We start from the raw sequence: 19,405 nt of genomic DNA on the forward strand, positions 1-19,405 counted from the left end.
TATTATTATTATTATATTATTATTATTATTATTATATTATTATTTTTATTATTTTTGCTGACAAAATTGAGTTTTGGCTTGGTTTAGGTTCAGTTTCATTCAGTTTAAAGCCTTTGTATTCACCCTCTGGGAAGCCATTTAATGTGCTTAGCTATTCGCAGCAGAGAGAAAACTTGAACTTTCTTCTTCCATCTTTCCTAGAAAGTTATATGAAACTTCCTTTTTTAAACAACAAAGGATGTGAAAAATTGTTGCTATTCCGAGTTAGATTCCTTCAAGTTGCAACCCCTTGAATACACATAGTCAAGCACAGAAACAATATGAGCCCCATTTTGATAGAGCATTTAACTGGGCAAAACGAATTGAGAAGCATTGGAAATTGAATTTGTTTTCTGTTTAATTTTGTTTTGCAGTTTATTTATTGGAGCATTGCGAATCAACATGTGTTGCTGCTGTCGTATCGTGTTGCTGCTTATATCAAATCTAATTAGCTGCGGCATAAAACTGTCAACGTTGGCGTTGCCAATTGCCAATTGCCAGTTGCCGTTTACCATATGCAAAAAATGAAAAACAAACAACGCAAGAGGAATGGGAAGAGGAAGAGCAAAAGCCAAGAAGCTAAGAAGCTACAAAGCAACGCGGGGCAACACAGTCCATTGGCCCTTGGGTAATTTAGAATGCAAGAGGGGATTGGGTGTTGGGTGGGCGGGGTGCTGTTGGCAGAGGCGGCGCGTCCTAAGCAGCGCGGACAACTTCCTTTTGGCAGGCGCGCAGAGGCTCGCCTCAAGAGCAAAAGAAAAATAAAAAAGAATCTCATGAAGTAAAAAATATATAATGAAAATGTAAGCAACACAAAGCCTCAATACAAGAGTGTGTGTGTGCGGGTGTGTGTGTGAGTGTAGTATCATCAGCGACGACAACAAAGCGAACGTGGAAAATTGAAAAATGTGAAAAGGCAGGCACGCAGCGCCAAGCAAAAAATATGTACGAAGAAAAAAGAAAAGTGTGTGTGTGTGTGTGTGTTGAACGCAAAAGCAAACATTTGAAAAATATTACGACTATTTGCATATGATGCGCATAGAGGGCGGAAAAGGGGGAGGCTTTAACGGCGACCCCATGGAGCAGCCGCTGGCGCTAACGGCATTTGGCTGAGTGGGTGGTGAGGTGGTTTGATATGTCAGTGAGTGTGTGTGTGTGTGTGTGTGCGGCTAGCATGTAGTTTGTGTAAATAATACAACACAGCAAATGCCAAAGCACTGTAGAAGTCGCCACGCCACACACTCGCACAACTTTGGAGGCGAATCTCGTGCTCATTTCAGGCGTAAATGAAAATGTAAATTCGCTTAAAGGCGTGCGGCTAAAGAAATGGCAAAAAATTGTGGGCGTGGCCGGCGGGCGTTTGAACAAATAGGGAATAGCGCGCTGCAGTAAAAACTATTCCCGTTTCAATATTTCTTATGTACACACACTTGCTTTTATTTGCTCTGCACAATGTTGTGTATGTATGTGCATATATGATGTATGTACGGATGTATGTGTGCATGCATGTGTACATATAGTGGAAATTCTCTCAAGCATCGGAAGTAAATTTGAAAATGTTAGCCAACGCGCAAATTTGTTGAGCAAAAAGTCAATTTTGAAACGCAAAATGAACAAACAAAATGCCAATTGCACCGTGTGGCAAGATTAATTGTGCACCAACTGAAATATGAAAAACAAATCTTTGGCTAAATATACAAATTGAGCTGGCAACAATATTTCATTATAGCGAAAGAAATATTAAAAATTTTTTTGCATTTTTACTTTTCTTTCACTTTTTTTAAAATTTATTTTTAAATTTCTTGGAAAGCTACGTTAATATATTATACAGTTCAAAATAAACGCTTTGTTGTCGCCTTTTGAAATCAAAGTACTTCGAGCATTTTTTAAAGACAATTAAATGACAAAGTCAATTCTATGATCCAATCTATACGACGTCCAGTTGTAATTTAGCTAAAAGCTATAACAGAATCACTTAGAATAGTCTTTCTAGATATTTAGATATATCATTAGTACAAGACAATCAGTCTAAAGGCTAATTTCCACATAATGATACATAATAATTATGTCTAGTAACTGATGAACTAATGATCTAATGAACAACTAAAGTAATGTACTAAGTGCATAAATAATACAGCTTTAGGACAACATATATAGAAAAAATATATATACATACATATACAATAAATATAAATATATATACATATATATACATATATAAACAATATATATAAATATATATACAACATAAAATATAAACGAGATTCAGTAGATTTTTTGCTGTGTATCAAATATTTATTAATTGATCAAATATTAGAAAATTTATTAAATAAAACTTTACACACATCTTAGCCTTTATGTATTTTTTTTTAATATTTTGATGCAAGGATGTATATTAAATATCAATCAAATATGCTCAAAATGCAGAGATTTATCTTCATCTGCTTTATCATCTTCAGCTGCCTCAACTCTTCTCTCTTTATTAAACATAATCGCATTTAAGCATGTGACTAACAAAAATCCATCAGCCCTAAGCACTAAAAATATGAAAACAAATTCTAAATATTCTATTCTATATTCTAAATAAATTCGAAAATATATTTATAAATATTTCAAAATTGTCTTCAATCAGAATCACGCTTCATACATTTCATCTTCACTTTATTCTATTTATAGAACGCTTCAAATGGGTATGATTCAACGGATCCATCATGATTTTACGACTTGCCTTAGGAACAATTCTCGAAATCTATATCTAACTTGGCAGGCAATATATTTGTGCAATTTAACGACAGCTCAAGATTGCCAATTAACGATATTTCTGCATTTGTTGCTGGCGTTGCTTTTACGAGCTTCAAATTTACGAGCAAAGCAAATTATAATAATTTTGTTTTTAAGTCGATACGAAGCGCGTTCCATTAAATTGAAGAGCTTCATCACGCAAGCTAATGTTTGAAACCAAACAAATTAGAAATCTCTCGATTTGCATTGGCCTGAGTCATATTTCCAATGCATATTGATGAAACATGAATAAAGTTGAGAGCACATATGCATTATATATGTGTAAATATGTATGTGTATGTGCATATATCAATCTAGACTGGGGTGTCTGTCTCTCTCTCTCTCTGTCTCTGTCTCTCAGTTTCTCGTTGCGTCGCGTCTCAATTCTCTGAGTCAGCAGACGGAAATACGAAACCGTTGAGGACAGTTCCAAAAGCTGAATACGTGACATTATTGAAAGCTCAGCTTAGAGCTCAGACAGAGGTAAATAGAGAGAGAGAGATTGAGTGAAAGAGTGAGATACAAATACCAAAAATTAGTTAATGTGAAATACAAGCACAATTTTGCGCCAATATTTGCATAAATGACAAAAAAAATATTATAATAAAGTTTGTAGCTAACAATTAAAGCGCCAATGTCGAGGGCGATAAAACAACAACAGCAAGCAACAGCAACAACAACAAGAATGACAATCGCCGCAAAGTGGAAAAAGACGAATTATGCATAAATTTTACCGGATTTGCACGCAAATTTATGACGTAGCCAAACTGAGGCGTGGCCAAAAAGCCAGCAACAACCGAAAACAGCTCAAACAAAAAGTTATGACACACACATGCACACACACACACACGCACATTATTATTATATATTTTGAAATATGCGACATTTGAATTATTTAGCACGTGCCTTCTGCAGCGCCAACAGAGAGATCAAAGATTAAAAATAAATAATGCTTAATAAAAATATAAGCTTATATTTATTCCATCTAAATATTTATGTGTGTATGCTCATGTCAACGTTTTTAATTATATTTTTATAAGTCTGTATATATTTATATTGTTTTTTAATGCTTTTTTATGACATTTTGTTGAGCTTCGAGGCAATTTCCAAGAATTTTTCAAATATTGACAAAATAATTTGAAATTTAAAATGGAATGGAATTTGCTATAAAAGCTGACAAATAATTTTTTAATATATTTTAATGTGCTAATACATATATATATATTTATATATATTTAAAAAACATTAAAAAAATATTGTAGAAAAATAAAATTCAAATGAATTGGAATTATTATAGAATTGTTAATGGCAAAGATTTCTCAGTCCAAATTCATTTAATATTGTTAAGCGAAATATTAAGTAAATATTGCTAATCAATATTTCGTTTGTTAAATGTTCAAAATTTTATTCATTTGACATCGACTCGAAGGCCGTTTCAATAAAATCGCAAACAGACAACAAAAATGCAAAGTTAATAAAACGAAATTTGAGTTGATGTCAATAACCTGGCCGAAATGAGCAACAGCATCATCAAGCGATGCTGAAGAAGAAGAGGAAAGAAGCCGAGGTGCATGCAACAGCAGCTGCTGTCACGCATGCAGCGAGACGCAGGCAACTCTCTGCCCCAAACTGTGGCAGCAACAAAAGCCAAACTTTTGGGTTGCTGCAAACTGTTGCCGACTTTGTTTGCGCCACGCCCCCCAATGGCAAAACGCCCCCGTATCGCATGGTAATTGTTTTTATGTTTTCGCATATACCCTATAAGCAACACACTAATCGGGTATGACAACAAAATGTATTTAAGTAAAGCTGAAGTTGCAAAGCTTTTATGAGAAGTAAGTTTTGGTGTATGGAATTCTAAATATTCTACAATTAGCCCAATTTGATATACCAATTGAACAGTTCAATAAGCTCCACTAACAATCTCTGTCTCTAACTACAATAATTAATAACAAAACACAATTTACAGGGTATCTGTTAAACGTCTACACCCGCAGTCGACGTTCCCACATGGGTTTTTCTTTCCCTTATTGTTTTTTTGTTTGACCGTAATGAGTATTTGGTTTCTGGATGTGTTGCTGCCAAAAGAGCAGATAGCAGCAGCCACCAAGATGATGATGTGGACAACTTTTGGCTTAACGGGCGGGGCAACCGAATTCATTATCACCATCATCATCATCAGCAACATCATCATTTCGTTCATTATCAACGTCGTTGTCGTCGGGCAAACAATGCTGCAAACTAGAGGAATGACAAGAACGTTCCATTCCGTATGCAAACAAGGGGCAGCAGCAGCAGAAGGCAACAGTTGCTCCCGCGCTGCCTTGCCACGCCTCTCCAACAACCAGCTGGCTTTTTCCCTATTGCCAATGGCCTGACAGCAGGAGACACAGCAGCAGCAGCAGCAGCAGCAACAGCAGCCCAGAGTCCAAGCAAAGCGACCTACACGCGTTTTGTGGGCGTTTTTCAGACGCGCGAGATATTGAAACAGCGAAAATTGCAATTCCAATTCGCATCTGCCCGAATGTGCATGTGTGAGTGTGTGCTTGGGATGCCTGTGCATTTGTGTGTGTAATCGGAAGTTGAATACGAATCGGAAATAGCAAACAAGCAATTGCAACAGCTCAGCTCGCTCAACGCATGTCCAGCCCTTTGGATGCAAATCAGTTGAAAGATATGGGAGGTCTAGACAAAGGTGTAGCTGGTCTCTGAAATCTCATTAAATAATGGATGCAAGGGATTGTGAGCCTATATAAAAAGAGAAGAAAGAAAAGAACATTGTTTTGATATAAGTGATTGAATGAAGCTATAGCAGTTATCGTTAGATTTGTCATGTATTTGTGTAGGTGACCTCACTATGCGATTCTCAGAAATGCAAGTAAGTCAATCAGATGGTACCACCTTCGATTCTATTTCTTGTTAGCTTTATCTCAGTTTATTTAATCTCTCTATGTACCTGTCTCTCTCTCGCCATGTTGCTATCTCGGGCTTTCTTATCATTTTATTTTTTATTTTTATTATTATTATTACTATTATTCTTCAATATTTTATATTTGAAATGTTTTCTTTCAGTGCATACATCTACACTATATAATATAGAACGCCTATCAATATATATGACAGCACAATATTGAAACAGAAAACAGAAATGATCTCATTTCCTTGGACAAACCGCTAATTAATCACTTAATATGTGTTTATATATTCAAATAAAGCATTTATATTATTGCTGATTTCAATATAATGTTAAATCGCAATTCGGACCATATGACCTTTAAATTGAGATTAAGCTACGTTTTATATTGCACTAATGGTTCATTACATTTCTGTGCTTGATCAAGCTAATCGTGTTGTGTTTATATTCAAGTGTATTATTTTTTTTAATGACATTTTTTATTAATTTATTTTTGTTTTCTTTATTTATGGACATTTAACCTAATATTCGACCGTAGGCGAGCGAAAAAGGAATTCGAAAAGTATTTGCTTAGGCTAATTAAAATGAAAACAAGTATATATAGAAAGGTATTTATAGGTATTTGTACTCGCCGGCAAAGTTTCCACAAGAGAAATTCCTTAAGAATAATACTTGATATTTTATAACAAACAGTGCACAGTAAATTAAAAATTAGACCGTAAAAATATGTGCCACAGGCATTCAAGCAAACAAAACCACAAGTAAAAATATTTAAAAACGGAATTTTTGGTAACAACAATAATGTATAAATATGAATTTGTAAACAAATTGCATGGGGGAACGTATTTATGTTTAAGTCGAAGAATTTGCGTGGGCGAATGCGTGGGTATTCAATAAAAACACAGCGATCCAGTGACTGAGAAGGAAAAGCAAAGATGAGAGACGGAGAGATGGAGAGAGAGTTGCCATGAAATGTGCAGCAAAGATCAAAACCCGAAATGGAACATCGAAAGACACACAAAATGAACAACAGCTGAAAAAATGTGTGAAAAGTTGATTGGAAAAGCATCGAAAACATCAAACAAAAATAGTGAAAACGAACCGAAAAACAAAAACAAAAATGCCGCATAATTATCAAAGTATGCAAGTGCGTGGGTTAACTGTGTGTGTGTGTGTGTGTCTGTGAGAGAGCTAAAACTGCAGCTGTCTCAGCTGAGACTACTGCTGCTGCGTGGGCTACCAACTCTTTTTGGCGGCTTACCTTTTTCCATGTTAATGATATGCAAACACAAACACAAAGCCGTGAAGTCAAAAACAAAATAGCAAAAATACAACAATAATAACGGCACACAGGAAATACGCGCCATATACAACAGCAGAAAAAAGGGCTGCCACAGCGAGAGACAGGGAGATAGATAGCGGATGAGAGGAAACGACAGAAATCAACACAAAATTTTGCGCGCGATTTGCGTCAATGAGAGCGACATACCAATTGAAGAGTGGAAGAGTGGGAGAAAGGGAGAGAGAGCGTGAGGGTGAGAGGCGTAGGGGTGTCGCTGCGTGTGTGCTATTCTTTTTTGCAATTAAAACAAAAATAAACTCAAGGCGCAGTAAACAAATCAAGTGTAAATTATATAAAAGTGGAATCAGCCGAATTCAAGAACAAAGAAAATTGCAATTAATAAATTAACCCAAAAATACGCACACACATGCTGACTGCGGCGGAGAGAGCAGAGGAAACAGCTACTAAAATCCGCAGTGGGACAACGAAAATAAAAATTGTAAAACCCAATAAAGCAGTAAAACATACGGCACATGCACAAGCATACATACAAACAAGCATACATTTAAACACACGCACGAACGCACACATATTGCAAGAGCTAGAGGGAGAAGCGGCGTGAGAGGAAAAGCCGTCGAACAGAGATACAACTTGTCGCAAGCAAGCCGCAAAATGAAACAAGCCCAAGTCGAACATATGAAACAGCAACAACAAAAACATCACCAACAACAACGACAATGAAAAGCGGCAACAACGCATGATTATTGACATTGCGTTACCCTTCTTGCAGGCAGCGACGGATGGCGGCGGTGGCGTCGTCGTCGTCGTCGACGACGGCAGCAGTTCAATCTGCCTGTTTGGTTTGTCTACGCTCGGGTCTTGAAAACTGCCGGCACGGCCAGGTCTGGGCACTGACTGCCTCCGCCTTTGCCTCTGTCGAGGCTGTGTGTTGTTTACCTCAGCAGAAACAGAAATTCAAGCAAAGCAGAACGAGAGCCAACCACAACAACAAACAGCGACAGCAACAGCTACGGCAGCAGCAGCCCTCAACTTCGCTGCCAGCGTCGCTGCTTGTGCCGCTGGCGTCGCTGCTGTTGGAGCTACACGAAACTCCACCACGTCGCGACGTCGTTTGTCGCTGTCTTCTTTTCTTCAACTTTGTCTGCTGCCTACCAATACTGACTCACACTCACTTTTACACACATACATATTTACATTTTATGCTCGTTTGCTGTTGTTGTTTTGCCGCCTGCACACACATTTTTATACTGTAGCCCGCTTGCTCTCTTACAGCGCTGTCTCTTTTACTCTGTTGTAATCGCGCCCTCGCATTTTGACTGCTGCCTGCTGCGGGTGCCGCAAATGTTTTTGCTTTTGGTTTATTTGCGGCAACCCTTTGGGTTTTGTTGCAATTGCCTTTGCTTTTATGTTGTCTTGACATGTAAAAATTTACTAATTGGATTTTGTTTTATGCACATGTCAGACAACATGTGTAATTGATCCACAAACGCGCTCTCTGACTCTCTCGCTCGCGCTTTCGCTCTCGCTCTCTTAAGCAATTGCTCTTTGACTCGTTAACTGACATTTGCAACGTGATCTTTTTTACACGAATGAACGAATGTAAGTGTGTGTGTGGTCGTACACACGTTATTACTGAGCTTTCTGTAATTAGCTCGTGTATGTGCTTAAAATATTTCCATCGTTGCATTTTGCACTGATTATCTGTGGGGATTTTTAATTGAACGGAGATTAAAGGGCAATGCAAACAGCAAATGTTCAGTTCGTACGTATGCGTACGTCGGAGACGTTGACATTTGCAAAATGCATTAAAAAGTCGCCGATGATAACATATTGACATTAACAGCAACGACAACAATGGCGACTGCGACGTCGTCTATCTGCTGCACTTACGTTTTCGGCGTCAATGAGCGCGAAGGTGAGTGTAAGCAACTGAAACAACAGCAATAACTGAGCAACTGCTTATTAAATGCAAGACGAAACAGAGCCAAATGAGCATAGCAACACACGCACACATACGAATGAACGTAAATACAAACGCGCGTTAATAATTTAAACGGGAGTGCGAGCGAGATAGCTGCAACTGGTATAGGTGTGTAATACATAAGAATGAATTCAGCTGATGAGTTCGTCGTCAGAAATTTGTATTTATTAGCCACACTAACTCAAACAACTAAAATTACTAAAATTTTAGACGTGACGTCATCCGCATTCGCTACCTGTTATCATTTACAGCTGACTAAAATAATAAAAAAAAATAGAAATACCCACAATATTGACAATATAAAAGCCATTTTATCGCTATGCCAAAAAAAGAAACGCCTTCCCGGAAATCCATAAATACAAACAAAAACATAAACAGCCCGTTGCACAGCACGTAAAAACGAGTAAAAGATGAACTGAGTACGCAATAGACGCGTCTGGTTACCTTTAAACGCACTTTAACTCTGTTCGTCCAAACTCTCTGGGACTCAGACTCTCTCACACTATCTTCCGCTCGCTCAATGTCACGAACACGACACATGCCAATAATGCTAATGAGCGCAAATGCGTAAACGAGCCAAAAACAAAACTTTGTATAGTGGGAGTGGAAAGCAGCAGGCGGCTTTTGCTGAGCATCTGCCTCCCTTCCGATCAGCCTTGTGTGTGTAGACGTGTGTGTGAGTATGAGTATTTTTTTCGCTGTCCGCATTCGCACACAAATCATTACATTATCCTGCACACTCAAAAACTGTGGCCACACTTGCTCGCTCTCTCTCTCTCTCTCTTTCTCTCGCTCTGCCTGCCTGGCTCTTCATCAGGTTTACTGTGCACGTTCTTAAAATGATTTTGGCGAGGAGCAGCAAAAAACAAAAACAACAGCAGCAACTGCAAAGAAAAGCAGAAGTAGCAGATGAAGAGCCTCGACCATAACCGCAACTTGGCCAATTTTGGCAAAAACAAGTGACAAACAGACTAAAAGGAGAACGCAATGGGAACGGGCGAGACTGGACCGGACCGGAACGTTAAACAAGACAACGACAATAGCAGCAGCAACAACAACAACAAGAACTAGTGATGGGCGCTTAGTGGTTCAGTAGAAACGGGCCAATGTACTATTTATGTGAGTGAGTGTGAGTGTGTGTGCACATTTTGGGCCAATAAGTCACACAAACAGTGCAACAAACAACAAACAAACAAAACTGGCTACTGCAATTGGCAACAGCCGGATGCCTTTTGCCAACACTTTGGCAAACGATCAACGGTCACAAGCAGATGGAGTTGAAGAAGATGATGAAGAAGGGAAAGGAGAAGAGTTCGCTTATGGGCAATGCGTATGCGAATGTAACATTCATCACTCACACACACATACACTGACGGACACAGATGCAAGCATTCTTGTTGCCATATTTATGCGCTGCAGCATTGCAGACGCTTTTAATGTCTTTTTGCAGCATCTTCCACTCTTCATTATCGTCTCATCAATATAGAAAACAAAAACAACAACAACTACAACAGCAGCAACGATTGCAATGCGAATTACAAGCGTTGCCAGACAGCCAAAGTTTTCATTGTTACAACAGCTCAGACAAACACACACACACACATACACACATATACGATAAATAGCTAGATATAAGTAAATTCAAAGATATGTATGCATGTATGTGAATAAATTTGTATATTGATTAGTTTGCGTCAGAGCTCAGACAGAATTCTCTTCTATTTTGCATTTTAAGTGGCAGATTCTAACAGTGGGTGAGCGAGGAAGACAGAGGAGCGAGGCAGCAGCAATGAGCAAACCTCAAGCCGCAAAACAACAAAGTGCAAAGGAGTAAAACTAGGTGTGGAGGAGGAGATGGAGTGGAGGGCAAAGACAGCAGCAAATGCAGGTGCGAAATAGGCGGTCAGATTGAGGTTAAAGCAGTTCATAATCTCAAGAAATTGAAATTCAATCTCGCCTCTAGGCTGGAAAATTTCAAAACAATCAAATGGAAAAACAAGTAAAGTAATCAACATGCAGATAAGTCGACTCCAATAATACCCCATACAATAAAATAAAATATATTTAAATATTAAATACATTAGAAAAATATGTTTACAAATTGAAACTTAAATATTAAAAAAAAGCTAATCGCTTGAACTAAGACTCTTCTTTCAATTTTATATTAAAACGAATACATTTATATTTAGAAATTTTAATTTCTCTGAAGTTATTTTGGTTCTACAATATCTACACAGGACCTATTTAGTATTTACATATTGAAAGACTCTGCGAAGCGTGGAATTCTAGGAAATATAATTCGGATTCCGAGAACTGAACCGAACTGAGCTGAATATCTGATTTAGGCCAGGAAAATATTAAACGTTTAACATAAATGAATTAGTTTCAATTTAAAATAAATATATATACATATTTTACATTTTATATATGTATTTTATATCATCGACAATTGTTTTACAAATTCCATTGCAGTTGCGTTAATTAAAATTTACTTATTCCTAATTACTGCAAATAATAATTGAAATTCTATTAATTGCAATGCAAATATTGTCATTTGTTAACTATTAGATGCAATTGCTGTACGTGAAATATATTTATATTCATTTTTATTGTTTACTTTATTTTTATAGTTAAATACATAAAGAATAATCTGAAAACTATATATCGAAAATCCATTAAAAAAAGATTATTAATATATATATTAGGGTTTAAAAGTTCCGGCTATAAAAAGATCATTATTTAATGCACTACATTATAATTATAACGGTTTCTATGGCAACTTTCTTATATTCATGTATGTTCCATTTCTACAATATTCCATTCTTACTTTATGCCTTCATTAATTCACAGTATTGTGTGTCTTTCGTTCCGTCAAGGTCTTTCGCCTATTGTGAACTATTTTCACTTGATTCCTATTAATTGCCTGGCGATCTTCTCTTTGCTGTTCCACTTCCGCCTAATGTCAATTGCCACTTACCTCATCAGCTGCTTGGGTGGCGGCCACCAGCAGAACTAGCAGCATCGCTGACACCAGCATCCATTTACCGTTGCTGGCCATTGGCGACGGCGACGTCAGTGTCGGCTGCACAGTTTTCAGCTTTGATTTCATTTTAGTTGCGTGGGTGTTTTCTTGTTTTTGTTGTTGTCGATGCAGCAGCAGCAATTGCCAAGAAATTGATTCCAGATTTGTTTATAGAACGGCGATTGGCAGTATAAAGAGCTTAGCAAAAAGGCGATTGCTTAGATTGAATTGCGCTTGTTCAAATTCTTAAGAAATTTGTGTTATTCTTTTCTTCTTCTTGTTGTATATTTTGTAAATGCAATTTAAAAACTGGTACACGCTGAACAATGAAATGAAATAAAAACAAAACCCGTTAGATACTTTTGATTTATGCTTTCATATAAAACACTCGCACTGAAACATTTTGGCAATGGAACGACGAGCAATCGCGATTTATCAATTGAAACTCAAATAGAACGCGTACAAAAACAATTCAATTGCGCGCCGTCTGCGTGTGTGTGTGATAGAGAAAGAGCTAGATAGTAAGCGAAAAAGACTATCATAAATAACACATTTATTCATTTAATTTTCGATAATTAACAGCAATTTTTAGTGCGCGCGCGGCTAAATCAAAGCAACTAGCGCCAGCGGAGAGGCGGCAGCGGTGGGAGGAGTAAAGGAGAATAAACAACAAGATTACTGCACGAAGCAGCAGCACACAGAGAGGCGCAACAAAACAAAAATGATAAAATGAGACAGCGGAGCGACAAGAGCGCAACCAAAAAGGTGCCAGCAGAAGAAGAAGCAGCAGCGAATGGCTGCCTCTAAGCGAGACTGTGTGTGTGTGTGTGCGTGTGTTTGTTGGTGTAACACAGTCTCATAGCTATGTACGTGCATCTGTGTGGGCAGTAAACTGTAGGTGAGCGCAGAACTCTATTACAATAGCAGCTAGCGCTTAAATACAACCATTTCAAATGCTTTTGCATTTAAATGTTTGAATTGAAAACGATTTTAACTGCAATTTGTTTGGCATAGAGGGCGCTTTAACTTGATTTTCCGCCCACCACACTCACACACACCACTACCTACACGCACAGACAACTCACTCAAACACACACATTCAACCACGCTCGTCGCGTACACACAAACACACACACACAGGCAGAGAGAGACACAGTTCGTAGCGGTGGCGGCTTCTTTATGTTTTTCTTCTTTTACTTTTTGCTGCTTGTTTGCGTTTTGCTTCACTACACGAAATTATTTATTTTGCGTTTTTTAAATATATTAAACGGTTCGCGTAGAATATCACCTTATTTATTTAATTGCACATTGTGTGCCGCATTATTTAATATAATTACAACAAATTCGTTGTAGTAAATTGTTAAATTTCTTTACACTTGAACTGAGAACGCGCAATACTCCCGCGTCCGACACCTTCGACGGTTTTTTTTCGACTAATGTTAACGGCCTATGTTAACTAACAGAGTACACAGCGGTTAGGCTGACCATGCGCGCAAATTTTGGTATTTTTTAAATGCACATAATAATACCACGAAATGTACACCATTTAGGCTTTTCAACGTAGGCCCCTATCAGTCCTTGGTATTTATGCAGTAGCTTCATACAGTCACACTGCGCATCCATTTCGAACATATTTTGCAAGAAAAATTAAACAAAAAGAAGTGGGTAAACAAGGTAATTCCGTTAATTTTCGGCCGAAAATGGATGTACAGTATAAACGCTGATAAGACAATTGATTGACAGACAACAGGCTTCGCATCCAATAGCGCTGTGAATCATAATCTGCTTTGTTGTCTTGTTTTGCGTCTCGTTTGACGAACTTTCATTCGTTCCCCCTCAGCAAATCCCCTCCCCCATTCCGCATTTTCCTCTTTCGTACGTTCGAACTGTGAAAAATTTTTCAGCCAAAATTCAAGCTGCTCTCAGCTGCCTATTACGTCTTTCGTTGCAGGCTTAAATGCTAGCCGATTAGTTACTATGGATCTGGTGGACATCGATCAGGTCCTGGACAATCTGGAAGCCGAGCTTAAAGGTGCGAAAATAAATGTTGTGCATAACGGCGAATGTTTCTTAACTGTACATTTTTGCAGCGGACGAACAATTGAGCCGCAATGCAACGAGCGCTGCTGCTGCTGCAGCTACTGCAACTGTAAGTGTGGGCGGTGAGTCACGCCCATTGGGTGATGGCAGCGCGGGCGCAGCCAAAAACTTTGTGGGCGTCTCTCAGGTGTTCAATAGCCTCAATGACTACCGAAACAACGTTCAATCGCTGGCAACCGGGATGCAGGCGCATGAGAGCTATAATTGGGAGACGGAGGCAGCACAGCAGCGGGAGGAGCAAGAGCCCGAGCAGCTGGATGATGAGGTAGAAGAACAGGAGGTGGAGGAGGATGACGAGGAAGAGGAGCTGGCCAGGCACGAGGACATAAACAAGTTTAGCGAGGCGAAGTCAAAGGATGGAAATGTCTCCTCCACCGAATCGCTCACAACCTCGTCCTGCTCCACCTTCTCCTCGGGCCCATCTCCCGGCAATGTGAGCAACTCGGAGGAGCAAGAAGAGCTCAGCACGCCGCCTCAAAGCGATAAGCCAAGTGCACTAGAGCTGCCGCCCAAAGCCAACAGCGAACTGGATCAGCAGCTGGAACAACAAGTGGCTCCGGCTGTTGTGGAGGATTTGGCCACAGGCCTCTCATCCATATCCATAACGAATACTAATACCACAGAATCGCAGTCGATCTTGCCCTGTGAAGTGACAGCCTCGTCGGCTCTGGGCAAAGTGCTCAACGAGTTATCCGAGGAAACGAGCACGGATCTGGACACCCAGAGTCAGGCGCGTGGCGCAGGTGGCAACGTGCACATTTTGCCTGTGGTAAGTGAAGAAAACATGGGCAAGTTTCCAATTTTAAAGCAAACTTATTCAGATGAACCAGACAAATCCAGCACAAGAGCAGCAAACGAAGCAGCAGGCGGAACAGGAGCTGCAGCAGCAATTGGAGCAGGCGCCCAAACGTAGTCAGCCGCTGACCTTTTGCTCCACCATGGATGAGATCTCAGACACGGAGCTGGATAGCATGCTGCAAGAGGTAGAGGCGGACATTGAGGAGGAGACTGAGGCAGCTGCTGCCTCCACGTCCTCGTCTGACTCCTGTCTGCGCCAGCCACACGGAATGATAGACGATGATGACGATGGAAGCGCCTCCATATCGCCAGCAACTGAAGAGGAATCGGTGCGCATACTCTCCGAGCAGGAGACCAACTCGGCGGATCAAATGAATGTGGACAACTTCTCACAGGCATCCACAGTAGAATTCGCCGAGCTGCGGGCAAACGAGGCAACGCCAGTAGTTGCGACGGCAGCCGAGGAGCTAGCCTCATCCTTCAGTAGCACAGCAAGCGATACGGACTCGCTGTCCGGGCGCAAACTGGAAGATGACGTAATCGATGAGGAGGAGGATAGCATAGCTACAGATGCGCTAGAAACGCAAGAGCAACGACCACAACGTCCACAAACTTTAGATCTAAACGGAGGTCAGCAGGCAAATGCTGGGCAGACCCCGCCACCAGGTGGCGAGCAAACAGCTGATCAAGCGGAGGCGCAGGCCGAGGATGCAGCAGCCGCAGCAACGGCAACAGCAGTAGCCGCAGAAGGGGAAGAAGATGACGATAGTCCCATTTATGAGGCCGTAGGCTATAGTGATCCGCATGCCAATCTGGGCAAGGTGCCACCCATCTGGGTGCCCGACAATATGGCCGGCCAGTGCATGCAGTGCCAGCAGAAGTTCACGATGATCAAGAGGCGGCACCATTGCCGTGCCTGTGGCAAGGTGCTCTGCTCCGTCTGCTGTTCGCAGCGCTTTCACCTGCAGTTCGCCAATGAGCCAGAGTCGCGGGTCTGTGTGCAATGCTTCATGATCCTCACCGAGCGGCAGGCCAATGGCGGCGTTTCGGACAGCTATGCGGGTGCACCGCCCTCGGCGCTGCCGCCCACGCCCATGCGTTCGCCCAATCCCAATAATCCCATGGAGTATTGCTCAACGATACCGCCGCATCGTCAGGTGGCTGCCGACGGTGCTCCGCCGCCCAGCGTAATTGTGCCCGTGGGCGTGCTAAAGAAGACAGATGGAAGCTCATCGAACTCCTCCAGCTCGGATGGCAAAAAGGGGCGCAAGCGCAAGAGCGTCATGTTCAGCGATGGCATTGCGCCGGGCAGCGAGCTGGCCAGCACCATGGAGCAGCAGTGGGGCGAGGCCAAGCAGGCGCGTCGCGGCCTGCAGCGCAGCAACAGCGGCGCCGGCACAGCAGCCAGCAACAATCAAAAGCCGCCCACGCCTGGCGCCAGCAGCAGCAATAGCAGTGGCAACGGCGGCAGCAGTATTGACAATAGCACCACCATGGGCCTGGTGGCGCAGCTATTCCGTGGCTCCATACCGCCCAGCGCAGCGGCAGCAACGCTAACAGCGGCAGCAGCGGGCAGCCAAACCTCAAGTGGTAAGACTAGAAATTATGCTTGAATGACACTGGTTGAATTATCGATCCATTCAAGTCATGCCTTGGCCTCTAGCCATTAGGCAATCAATTAGCAATCAATTATTAACCCAATCTCTGACGTCTTTCGTACAGCTGGTCGCAATACAGCGCAAACCTCGCCGCGTCGCAAGGTCGAGCCGCAGCGTTCACGCAAACTGCCGCCAAGCGATGCGCAGGGCTGCTTCATACCCTACGAGGAGAACGCGCTGCCACCCATTTGCATCAGCAGCAACGGCAGCAGCAGCAACTGTGATGTGGAATACAAAGAGGTGCGCAACGATGCGGATCTCCTGGAGCGTCTGCAGCGTGAGACGCTCAAGTTCATTGTGAAGAACAATTTCTATGTGCTGGTCAAGGTGGTCAACAGTGAGTAATCAGGCCTAAGCTATTGCTGACTATTGCTAATCCTTTGTCCATTCTTGTAGTGAGCTGCTGCATGAATCGCTGGGTGCTAAACTTTACCACGTCCGGTCTGCATCATGTGGGCAACGATGAGTTGATCATATTGCTGGAAATTAAGCCACCGCCAGCGGCTGCGAATAGCGGTCCGACGGTGCCGCGTGATATATTCCAGCATCTATACGAGATCTATGTGGAGGCAGAGCATGCCCGCTCCAGCACACATGAGCTGGCCTTCACCAGTCCGCGTAGTGCCAACTTTTTGGGCTCTCGAGAACATGGCGGCTTCATCTATATCCGGCCGACGTATCAGTGTTTGCAGGGCGTCATTGTGCCGGAGAGTCCGTATCTGGTGGCCGTGCTCATCCATCGGCACGAGGTGCCGTGGGCCAAGGTTTTGCCATTACGTCTTATCTTGCGCCTGGGCGCCCAATATCGTTACTATCCATGTCCGCTGATCTCGGTGCGGAATCGTGAGTCGGTCTATGGCGAGATAGCACAGACGATTATCAATTTTCTGGTGGACTTCCGCAACTATTCGTACTCACTGCCCGCCATACGCGGCCTCTACATCCACATGGAGGATCGGCAGACGACAGTGATTATACCGCGGTATAGGCAGAACGATGTCATCAAGGCGATCAACAATGCCACCGACCATATACTCGCATTCGCCGGCAACTTCTCTAAAGTGGCTGATGGACATTTGGTCTGCATGCAGAACATAAACGATGATCGCTCCGAGATGTATGCCTACTCCACGCAGGCAATCAATATACAAGGCCAGCCGAGAAAAGTGACGGGCGCCAGTTTCTTTGTCCTGAACGAGGCACTCAAAAGCAGCAGCGGTCTCTCCGGCAAGTGCAGCATTGTCGAGGATGGGCTGATGGTCCAAATAATGCCCGCCAAAATGGAGGAAGTTCGTCAGGCGCTGCGCAATCAAACAGACATTGACATCGTGTGCGGTCCCGTTGCGGCCACCGATGAGCAGAGTGAAATAGTCAGCATCAAGTGGGTCGACAATGATCGCGAAATCAATGTGGGGTAAGAATATGAAATAATTATTGACGCGAAACTGTTCTAATTCTTACTCTTAATGTATTTGGCAGCGTTAAGTCCCCCATAGATGAGAAGCCCATGGATGGTGTGGCCAATATGCGTGTGCACGCGAGCTTCAACTATTCCAATACCAATTACGCAATACGCTTGAGCGATATATTTATAGTCAAAGTAACTTAACGAACTTAAGGTGTCATTGCACATATTCGTAATAATTTTTGTATTTGAATTTCACAGTGTGAGGATTGGTATGCCACAAATGGCGGCAACTATGCAGACATCACACGCATTGCCGAGCAGCTGGCCAGAAGTGCTTCGATGGCGCTGCTGCCATTCCTCGATCTACTTGCCGCGGCGGGCATTAATAAGCTGGCACTGCGGGCCACACTAGATCAGGAGAACGTAAGCAGCAACTCTGGATCTACGCAAAAAGGTGTTAATTATTAAATTATGTTTTTCGTAGGTCTGCTATGAGGCGGGTGCACGTGGCTCTAAGCTGCCGCCGCTCTATATGAATGCGCTGGATAATCATCTGATAGCCACGCTGCATGGCGAGTCGTCTGGCATACAGGATCCCATTATATTGGAGCTAGTTTTCTACATACTAAACGCCTGAAACCTAAGAACTCCCCCTCGTTCGATTCTTAGTGCAATTGCTGATCCCTACACCTGAAATCCATCGAACACGATATAATACAAGCTGAATATACTTTCGTAAATTTCTAACCATGCCTAGCTACGTAAGCCTATAAAGTGATCACATGTGTTGACCCATCCAGTTAATCGTTAACGTATTCTCCCTCGGCTGCAAAGCGATGGCGCAGTTACTGTATATAATTAGTACATGATATATACGTATATATATATATATATATATATATATATATATATATGCATATATGTATACTATTGGTGTTTTGTTTGTTTTTATCTCATTTCTTGTGTACAACTTCTTCGCCTCTGTCTCTTAACAAGCCGACGCAAATATTTTTGTAATTTTCAATGTTTTATAAACAAAACAAAAACAGAAATTCGGTGTTGGCATTTGGCAGTCTTTTTACATTCAAAACGTTTTGTGTGGCAAAATCCTAAACCATTTTCGTGGACTTTGTCTGCGATAAATGGCAACCATATAGAAAAAAATAATATTAATATTTGTATATGATGTTCTCTTTATTATATCCCTGTATATTTTCGATTTGAATATAAATAATGACTATATAACTGTTAAAATCAATTGGTGTTTCATTCATTTGATAAACAAATTTTTGAAACAAAACTCAAACTTGTTAGAAATTGTAGGATTTTTGTAGGAATAACTTGAATTAGTCATTAATTGAAATTTGAATATGTTATAAAAAACAGAATCATTAAGCAACT

At 41.4% G+C, this 19,405-nt stretch overlaps 2 protein-coding genes across 8 annotated transcripts in view; one reads left to right on the forward strand and one right to left on the reverse strand.

Moving 5' to 3' along the window:
- The window catches only part of LOC111593560 (syndecan), a 128,655-nt gene extending 116,296 nt beyond the window's left edge, over nt 1-12,359 (reverse strand). For all 7 annotated transcript variants that reach the window (XM_030225504.1, XM_030225502.1, XM_030225501.1 and 4 more), the window contains exon 1: nt 11,996-12,359. In XM_030225504.1, coding sequence (XP_030081364.1) covers nt 11,996-12,127 — 132 coding nt within the window. In that variant the 5' untranslated portion in view covers nt 12,128-12,359. The remainder of the gene's footprint in view (nt 1-11,995) is intronic.
- Nucleotides 12,360-13,628: 1,269 nt separating this feature from the next.
- Nucleotides 13,629-18,895, forward strand: LOC111592518 (zinc finger FYVE domain-containing protein 9). Its single transcript, XM_023304769.2, has 9 exons — nt 13,629-13,714; nt 13,992-14,072; nt 14,131-14,909; nt 14,962-16,528; nt 16,661-16,933; nt 16,993-18,010; nt 18,076-18,196; nt 18,263-18,427; nt 18,489-18,895. Exons 2-9 carry the CDS (start codon nt 14,018-14,020, stop codon nt 18,639-18,641), a joined length of 4,131 nt encoding a protein of 1,376 aa, XP_023160537.2. The 5' UTR covers nt 13,629-13,714; nt 13,992-14,017; the 3' UTR covers nt 18,642-18,895.
- The last annotated feature ends 510 nt before the right edge of the window (nt 18,896-19,405 follow it).

This window comes from Drosophila hydei, unplaced genomic scaffold (assembly GCF_003285905.1).
Source record: "Drosophila hydei strain 15085-1641.00,03,60 unplaced genomic scaffold, DhydRS2 tig00008134-arrow-pilon, whole genome shotgun sequence".
Lineage (NCBI taxonomy): Eukaryota > Metazoa > Arthropoda > Insecta > Diptera > Drosophilidae > Drosophila > Drosophila hydei.

Coding starts and splice junctions, on each gene's coding strand:
- LOC111592518 (XM_023304769.2), top strand. CDS start 14,018: ATGGATCTGGTGGACATCGATCAGGTCCTGGACAATCTGGAAGCCGAG. Junction 14,073..14,130: donor TCTGGAAGCCGAGCTTAAAG/GTGCGAAAATAA, acceptor ACATTTTTGCAG/CGGACGAACAATTGAGCCGC. Junction 14,910..14,961: donor ACGTGCACATTTTGCCTGTG/GTAAGTGAAGAA, acceptor AAACTTATTCAG/ATGAACCAGACAAATCCAGC.